The sequence below is a fragment of the Copidosoma floridanum genome, unplaced genomic scaffold (assembly GCF_036245765.1).
Source record: "Copidosoma floridanum isolate Cflo_tuat_1 unplaced genomic scaffold, Cflo_Japanese_pri ptg000021l, whole genome shotgun sequence".
NCBI classification, from domain to species: Eukaryota; Metazoa; Arthropoda; class Insecta; order Hymenoptera; family Encyrtidae; genus Copidosoma; species Copidosoma floridanum.
Window position 1 is genome coordinate 19,803,370 of NW_028321898.1, and position 8,731 is coordinate 19,812,100.

The window sequence follows — 8,731 nt, forward strand, 5'->3', positions numbered from 1 at the left end:
AAGAAAGAAAAAATACTGCACTTAGGGAAAAAAGCCGGGAGGCATAAAAAAACCCAATTTATTAATGAAATAAAAACAAATACAATCCGGATTAAATGCAACTGAATTAAACTAAATATTACGAACGTTAAATGATACACTGAATAAACTAAGAATACAAAGATGTGAGCCAACGTGTGTGTATGTGTGTGTGTGTGTGTGTGTGAATGCAACTCAGAGCTGCTCGTTGACGGCGCGTCGCTAACCTGGTGGTCGGCGCCTGATCGTTCGCGCTGATGCGAGAGCGACGGTGTCGTGGGTGACTGGGCCACTGATCGCGTGCGGCACGGATCACTTCGGTGTGTCCACGAGGATGCTGGTGCGTCGCGATCGCGAACACGTGAATATACCGCGACGTATCGATCAGAAGGCGGGATTGAGAAAAGAGCACACAAGAAAGCACGGCGTTCGTTAAACGTAATCTACGTGAGAAAAAACACGAGGTCACAGGAAAACTATAAGCACGAATTACTACAGTGAGTCCCAAGAAAGCCGACGTAAGTATCTCAAGAGAGCCAGACGTAGAGTGACCTCGATACTTAAAACAAAAGGTTATTAGTTCTGATGCGTCGGCGCTAGTCAAGACTCTCCCCCCTCCCTCTCTCCACTCAGGCAAAAGGAGACTCGATCCTGTCTCGACTAATTAGTGTAAAAACTGTCTCTTTCTCTTTCCCTCCTCTTTTCTTGCTGTACATGTACAAGTGCGGATGTGTGTGCACGATTGCACGGAAGCAAAGTCTTTCTTCCTTGAATTATGGACCGACGCGGCTATTATAGAGGTATATTCTATACCGAACCGACGGAACATTTTTTCCGCGTTGCGAGTAACCGAGCAAAACTGATGTGTGTTGTGTGTGTGAGAATCTTTATGAGGGTTTTAGCAGATTCTCGTCTGTCGGCAATGGGCATAACAGTGTTACACTGCGTCGAACCGTGGAGGTTCCAGCCTTGACTGTAGCGACTCGAGTGACCTTGTCGTCGCCTGGATGCACCTCGAGTACTTTTCCCAGCTACCATTGAGCACAAGGGATGTTTTTGTCGATGACGAGGACGATTGTGCCCGGTTTGAGTTCATCATCTCCCGTGTGCCATTTTTACCGTTTTTGGAGTTCCGTGAGATACTCGACTTGCCATCTCTTCCAGAAATGTTGTCGGGCCTTCGAAATAAATCGCCAGATGGAAAGGCGATTGTCTGGAACAGAAAGCAAATTACATTCCGGCAGCATCGTCATAGGGCGACCGACTAGAAAATGCGCTGGTGTCAGTGCGCTCGGATCGTTTGGATCGGTGGAAAGAGCGCATAAGGGTCTCGAATTTAGAAGAGCCTCGATTTCAATGGTAAAGGTGTTTAATTCTTCGAATGTAAGCAATTGATCCCCGATAACGCGCTTGAAGTGGTGTTTAAATGATTTTACGGCTGCTTCCCAAATACCACCAAAATGGGGAGCGAGAGGGGGGTTGAAGTGCCAGGTTATGCCCTTATGTGAAGCGAAGTGTTCCACGCTGTCTCGAAACTGTTCGGATTGCAAAAGCGCATATAATTCGCGAAGTTGGTTGCTTGCGCCGATAAAATTTGACCCATTGTCGGAATAAATATTAGAGGGCCGGGCTCGTCGACCGATTAATCGTCGCAGAGCACCCAAAAACCCGTCGGTGGTCAGATCGCTTACGATTTCTATATGCACCGCCTTTGTAACCATACAAATAAAAACACATCCATATGCTTTGACTCGCGCGCGATTTCTGTGTTTCTTCTCTTTGATGAATAATGGACCGAAAAAATCAACCCCGACATGCTCGAATGGAAAAGCTTCGGTGACACGCGATTTAGGTAAATCTCCCATTTTCATTTGAAGAGGGGTTGGTTTGTATCGTATGCATGGAATGCAGCGCCGAATGATTTTTCGAACTTGGTTTTTTCCGTCTACTAGCCAATATCGTTGCCGAATGGCAGAAAGCGTGCTTTGAACTCCGGCGTGGTACGCGTTTATATGCATTTCACGAATTATAAGATTGGTCACGTGATGGCGAGAAGGTAAAAGTTTTGGAAATTTGCGGTCAGAATCTATTGGCGCTTTACTTAATCGACCCCCGACGCGAAGTAATCCGTCTCCGTCAACAAAGGGATTGAGCTCCGATAGTCGAGTTTTCTTGGCTCCCTTAGCGCTTGTTAGAAGATTGATTTCGGATTGATATTGTTCGAATTGAATGAGCCGAAGAACTATTTTTTCCGTCGCGATTCTTTCTCTCGGACTAATATTTTTACCGGTATAAGTGTTTGATTTTAGTAGCCGTAAACAATATGAAATAGAATTAATTGAAGTCGAATATGACGAAAATCGCGAAAAAACGTTTACAGTTGAGTGATTTAATACAAGACACGTCAATTCTCTTAAGCCGGGTAATTGCGAGACAGCGGGGACCATGTTCGTTGGCCATGAATTTTCTGATGAACGAAGCCAAAGGGGCCCTTCAAACCACAGATCGTTTCGCAGAAATTCGCCTGGAAGCTGACCACGCGACAAAGCATCGGCTGGATTGTCAGCTGTTCTAACGTGGCGCCATTCTATCCTATCTCCGAGCGCCTGTATTTCGGCGACGCGATTGCCTTCAAATGGTTTGAGAAGTTGGGATGGTTTTTAGCCAATGAAGTACGATAGTGGAATCGGACCAAAATACAATTCTGTCGACTGATGGATTTATCGAGGGACTCATCTCCTTATACAAACGGGCAAGGACTCGCGCCCCGCACAGCTCAAGCCAAGGAATCGTGGCTTCCTTGATAGGAGCAACTCGAGATTTGGCACATGCTAGACGAATGAGTACGCGCCCGCGGCTGTCGCTCGTGCGAATGTAGATGCAAGCACCGTACCCCGTTTTACTGGCGTCGCAAAACCCATGAATTTCCATGCGCGTTGGATTGTCAATAATTAGTCGACGTGGTATGCATAAACTAGAAATTGAAGAAAGCTGTTCCGCGAAAACTCCCCATCGTGAATTTAACTCTTGCGGTAAAGACTCATCCCAATTTAACTTTAATTTCCAACATTCCTGAATCATCGTTTTAGCATACAAAATTATGGGCCCAAGAAGCCCCAACGGATCAAATATAGCAGCGATTTTCGATAAAATTGAGCGCTTTGTGTGTTTTTCGACCGAATCACCGAGATGGACTGAATATAAAATTTTATCATCATGCGAGTTCCAAGCGATTCCTAACGTTTTTAGAACCGTATTTGTCTCGATCACGCAATCTAAATTGATTATTTGCTCCTCAAGATTTTTCAACGCGTTGTGATGATTTGAAGCCTAACGACGGATATCAAACCCTCCCCTTCGTAAAAGAGAAATTACCTCGTCGCGAATTTCGAGTACTTGTTCAATCGTATCAGCACCAGTCAAAAGGTCATCAACGTACAAATCGTTTTTGAGTACTTGGGCAGCCCGCGGAAAGTGTGCGCCATCGTCATCAGCGAGTTGCTGAACCGTGCGTATAGCGAGATAAGGAGCAGAAGAGACGCCGAAGGTAACCGTATTGAGCTCGAAAGCTCTCACTTCGTCTTGGTGATACCACAAAATACGTTGAAACCGTCGGTGATCGGGGTGAATAAGTATTTGCCGATACATCTGCGCGATGTCGGCTGTGATTACATATCGATAGGTACGGAAACGTAAAAGATGATCAAACAGTTTAGACTGTATTGTGGGACCGACCATTAAAACTTCATTTAGCGAGAAGCCCTTACTGGCCTTAGCGGATGCATCGAAGACGATGCGCACCTTCGTGGTGCTGCTTGACTCTTTAATTACTGGATGATGAGGCATGTAATAGCCGCTCGGAGACTCGTCACGCACCAAGGACATGTGACCTAACTCAATATATTCGTTCATTACCCTTTCGTAAGCTACTTTAAGTTCGGGAGTAGAATTAAGACGAGTTTGTAACGCGTTGAGGCGTCGGAGAGCTTGAGGCCTTGAATCGCCGAAATCCTCATTTTGTCGTTTGAATGGTAATTTGACAATGTAACGGCCGTCGTTATCGCGCGTAGTGTGTTCGACGTAATGAGCCTTGCACCGTGTCTCTTCGATTGATTTCGATGATTTTGATCCAATGTCCTCGATAACCCAAAATTTTTCCATTTGACGCGTGAGTTCGATTAAATTACAAGAAACCGCTGAGTCCCCGCTTATTTCTCCAATACCACCTCCAACTATCCATCCGAGCTGTGTCTTTTGCAAAATCAAATCGCCGTTACCACGAGATAAATTTAATTGACCCACACTAAAAGCGATAAAGTCATCCCAGCTCCGAAAAGAACATCTACGGATCGCGGCAGATGGAATAGCGGATCGGCTAAGCGTACGTTGGCGGGAATTTTATTTAAGTCGCGAGGAAAAACTTCGTCTGGAACCAGTTCGGCGATTTTTGGTATGACTAAAAAATTCGAAATTTTACTGAAAGTCTTATCTATTGCGCAAAAATAAATTTCGACTCGACCCTTTGACACGGTGCGCAGCTCATTGATGGCGCCTACAGGTACGTTGCATGGACGCGTTGGCAAATTTAAATGACGCGCGAAATTAGATGTTATGAAATTCGCGGTTGCGCAAGTGTCAAGAAGCGCGCGTGCTTGAATAAATTTCCCATCGGAGTTTCTCATTAGAATCATTGCGCTCATCATCAGCTGAGCTCGGGGCGCGTGGGAAACTAAACTAAAGCACTCCATATTCTGTAGTCATGCGGACTTTGTGTTGGACGATTCGGTCTTAGGAGCTTGCTTGGGATTCGTGTTACGGGTCGGGTTAGAGTGCAAAAGCGTGTTGTGATACCGCTTGCACTCTTTGCAATGGGAAAGCGTACAATTGCCAGTGTGCGGGCGAAGGCAGTTTCTGCACAACCCTTTGTCCTTGACTGCGTTCCACCGCTGTGAAACGGTCAATTTCAGAAAGTCGTCGCACTTGAAAATCGGATGGTTTGCCTTGCAATAGGAGCAAGCAGCTGTCGTTGCCGTGACAAGAGAGCGCGCGCCGGTTTCGGTTTTGCGAGCCTTCGAGGCTGCCGAGGTTCTGTCTGCCGGACGCTTATTAAACCCACCTCCTTGACGCGACGCTTCATTCGACAGGGTACTCAATCTAAACGCGGCGTCACTCACAAACTTACAAAATTTTTCAAATGACGGGTACGTACTAAAATCGAGTAATTTTCTCCCATTTAGACCGTACATCAACCGGCAGCTTTCTCTCGAGTAATCGGACCACGAGGCCATTTTCTGAGGTCACCTTCAGCGATTTTAACATGTTAAGATGTTGACGGGCGTCGTCTACGATTTTCATCAAGCCCTCGGAGGTCGCGTGCGTGAGCGCTGGAATATCGATGATCCCGTCGAAATGTTTGCCCATGAGTATACGCGGCTTTTCGTATTCACTAACGAGCATTTCCCACGCCGTTTTGTAACTCTCATGGCTAGCGTCGTACAGCGAGAGTTTGTTAAACGCCGGGCCCTCTAAGCAGTCTCTCAAGTACAAGAATTTGTTTAAATCGTCGATATCGGTACGCGAATCTATCATTGCCAAAAAGGTGTTTTTAAACGAAAGCCATCTATCGTGATCACCATTAAATCGCGGGAGATTTGGGACCGGTAGCTTGAGAGAGCGTTGTTTTTCGACGATGGTTGAATGCCCGAGTGGATTGCCGAGGCTTGTGTTGTGACTACCCCCGGGCGCAGGCCTACTTATAATAAGAACCGCGAGTTCCATGTAACTATCCTCTAAGCCCGCCATATGCCCCAACTCAGCATGATCAGCATCAATCGTCGCAAGCTCGTCGTTGAGGGACTCGTATTCGTTAAACGCGTTCGTAAGGCGCTCGAGACGAAGCAACGCGTTCGCTTTATCCAGCTTACCCGCCTCTACCGCGGTTTTCAAGACGGTTATTTTCCCTTTCAAAATCGGGCGTTTGCGTGTCAATAACGCTGCTTGTTCAGCCATAGCGAGTAAAGACAGAGGAAAAGAGAAAAAAAAATATATAAAATAACGCGAGGCCTAGGCAGAAAAAAGGACAAATTAATCAGCACGTGTAAGCAAGTCTCTGCGCAAAACGAGGCTTTGGCGGGAAAATGAAAAAATGTTACGCACGTGTGTAATTGATGCAAGCGCACAAGGCCTGCGCGGGAAAAAAAAGAGAACAACAGCACGTGTATATGTGGGCAAGTTTTATGCTTGAGATAATCGCTGATCAAGGAGACACCACATATAATTACCACGCACTTTTCACTTCTTATAACTAACAAGACGTAACGAGAAAACACCTATACACGAATGGCACACCTACGAGTGTACCACGCGTGGCGGATTGTGTGATATATACTTTCTTTTAATTTTAAGTCTACTGGCAGTAAAAATAAAATCGAAAGTACTTATCTTTGAGATGCGGCGAATCTTGACTGCGGCAGGTTAGCAGCAGCGTGGCAGCATCCGGATGACCAGGCAATCCACGCTGATGGCCGTTCTTCTTTACGTCCACGAGAGAGTGTGTACGATGGCTAACACCTCACTTATTGTTTTTGTTAAGAACGCGTGGCTCACATCCGGCTCAGAGGACCAAAAAATGTACGCTCGAAACCTTGTCGGTTTGACTAGGCTTCGTAGTTATGTTTATAGGGAGAGGATAAAGAAAGAAAAAATACTGCACTTAGGGAAAAAAGCCGGGAGGCATAAAAAAACCCAATTTATTAATGAAATAAAAACAAATACAATCCGGATTAAATGCAACTGAATTAAACTAAATATTACGAACGTTAAATGATACACTGAATAAACTAAGAATACAAAGATGTGAGCCAACGTGTGTGTATGTGTGTGTGTGTGTGTGTGAATGCAACTCAGAGCTGCTCGTTGACGGTGCGTCGCTAACCTGGTGGTCGGCGCCTGGTCGTTCGCGCTGATGCGAGAGCGGCGGTGTCGTGGGTGGCTGGGCCACTGATCGCGTGCGGCACGGATCACTTCGGTGTGTCCACGAGGACGCTGGTGCGTCGCGATCGCGAACACGTGAATATACCGCGGCGTATCGATCAGAAGGCGGGATTGAGAAAAGAGCACACAAGAAAGCACGGCGTTCGTTAAACGTAATCTACGTGAGAAAAAACACGAGGTCACAGAAAAACTATAAGCACGAATTACTACAGTGAGTCCCAAGAAAGCCGACGTAAGTATCTCAAGAGAGCCAGACGTAGAGTGACCTCGATACTTAAAACAAAAGGTTATTAGTTCTGATGCGTCGGCGCTAGTCAAGACTCTCCCCCCTCCCTCTCTCCACTCAGGCAAAAGGAGACTCGATCCTGTCTCGACTAATTAGTGTAAAAACTGTCTCTTTCTCTTTCCCTCCTCTTTTCTTGCTGTACATGTACAAGTGCGGATGTGTGTGCACGATTGCACGGAAGCAAAGTCTTTCTTCCTTGAATTATGGACCGACGCGGCTATTATAGAGGTATATTCTATACCGAACCGACGAAACAATATCAGTTTGTTCTGAATCATCTTATTTTTTTAGGTATGTTTCAAAGGTCGGTTATCTTTTTAATATTTATAGTAATGTTAAAGATTCATTATTTGAACAAAGCAATTTTTTTGTACCACTTTTTAAGTATAGTAATTTTACATAATGTTTTTGCGAAACAAAACTTGAATTTCCTTTTTTGAATAGAGTAGAAATGTAAATTTTGTACTTTTAAAAGAGCAAAACGCCAAATTTACACTATTTAAAAAAACGCTAGCATTAATATAAAAGAGGACATTAGAAATTCCTTCTTCTAAAAACAATACATTTCGTGATAAACACTTTAAAAAAGTGAAAGTAGTTGTCGTTGAAAATGCGCATAAAAAATTGTGTAGGTGGTAGAAGCAATTGACACTGATATACTTATGAGTTCGTAACTATAGCATATACATGTATACATATACATTTAAAAAATTAGTTCAGATGATGCACGTATGTTATCTTTGGTGTCCATAAATATCATTATATTATTTATTTAAAAAAACAAATGTGAAAGACTATATAACCAAAGTAGCACAAAAAAAAATTTTTATAAAAAACATGCAATTCTTCAATAACTTCATAATAAATCATTGAGCTAAAGATTTCTTCGATTACAGACTTTTTGTATAATTATAAGATTTAAAAAAAAACTTTGATGTTAACAATAGCTACTTTTTCCACAATCTCAATAAATTTTCCACCCCTCCCCACCCTGCACGCTTAGTTTGGATGCCAACCCCCAGGTATAAATAGATAAATCTCGACAGTAGTGTAGGTAGTCAATAGGGACTTTACGAATAGGGAAGAGTCTAGAAAAATAAGTTGGGGTTGGTGGTAGTGGTGGGGTTTGGACAAAAAATGTTATGAGTCGAAATAACAAAATAAAAACTGTATTTTACCTTATTTTTTGGGGGGGGAGATATGAATGTTTATGTTAATTGCCCTACGTAAACAACTATATAATTTTAAAATAGGTATACATGTTATTTATAGTTTTACATTAATAAGAAGTTAAATACACAGATATGCAAGATTATTTTCAGTACACGATGGAAACCAAGTCAAGTTACAAAAGTCAGAGAGATTGGTTTTATAAAAAATATCGAAAGTAAGAAATCGTTTTGCTATTTGAAAAGTAACTATGACATAAACATA

General features: G+C 43.6%; 2 protein-coding genes across 2 annotated transcripts; both read right to left on the reverse strand.

The window, feature by feature from the left end:
- Window positions 1-955: 955 nt before the first annotated feature.
- LOC149374167 (uncharacterized) lies at window positions 956-4,766 on the reverse strand. The gene is made up of 6 exons (XM_089594769.1): window positions 4,538-4,766; window positions 4,365-4,474; window positions 3,394-4,269; window positions 2,769-3,348; window positions 1,284-2,647; window positions 956-1,231 (listed from the first exon to the last, which is right to left on the reverse strand). Exons 1-6 carry the CDS (start codon window positions 4,764-4,766, stop codon window positions 956-958), a joined length of 3,435 nt encoding a protein of 1,144 aa, XP_089450895.1.
- A 9-nt stretch (window positions 4,767-4,775) lies between these two features.
- LOC149374168 (uncharacterized) lies at window positions 4,776-6,027 on the reverse strand. The gene is made up of 2 exons (XM_089594770.1): window positions 5,263-6,027; window positions 4,776-5,195 (listed from the first exon to the last, which is right to left on the reverse strand). The coding sequence occupies exons 1-2, from the start codon at window positions 6,025-6,027 to the stop codon at window positions 4,776-4,778; spliced, it is 1,185 nt and encodes a 394-aa protein (XP_089450896.1).
- Between the last annotated feature and the right edge of the window lie 2,704 nt (window positions 6,028-8,731).

Bases quoted from the DNA above. Each gene is read 5' to 3' on its own strand.
- LOC149374167 (XM_089594769.1), bottom strand. From the start codon at position 4,766: ATGGAGTGCTTTAGTTTAGTTTCCCACGCGCCCCGAGCTCAGCTGATG. The intron at 4,270-4,364 runs GTAGATGTTCTT...ATTTTGCAAAAG, and splicing joins TATTCCATCTGCCGCGATCC to ACACAGCTCGGATGGATAGT. The intron at 2,648-2,768 runs GTTTGTATAAGG...AACCATTTGAAG, and splicing joins CGGGGCGCGAGTCCTTGCCC to GCAATCGCGTCGCCGAAATA.
- LOC149374168 (XM_089594770.1), bottom strand. From the start codon at position 6,027: ATGGCTGAACAAGCAGCGTTATTGACACGCAAACGCCCGATTTTGAAA. The intron at 5,196-5,262 runs GTACGGTCTAAA...AAATTTTGTAAG, and splicing joins AGAGAAAGCTGCCGGTTGAT to TTTGTGAGTGACGCCGCGTT.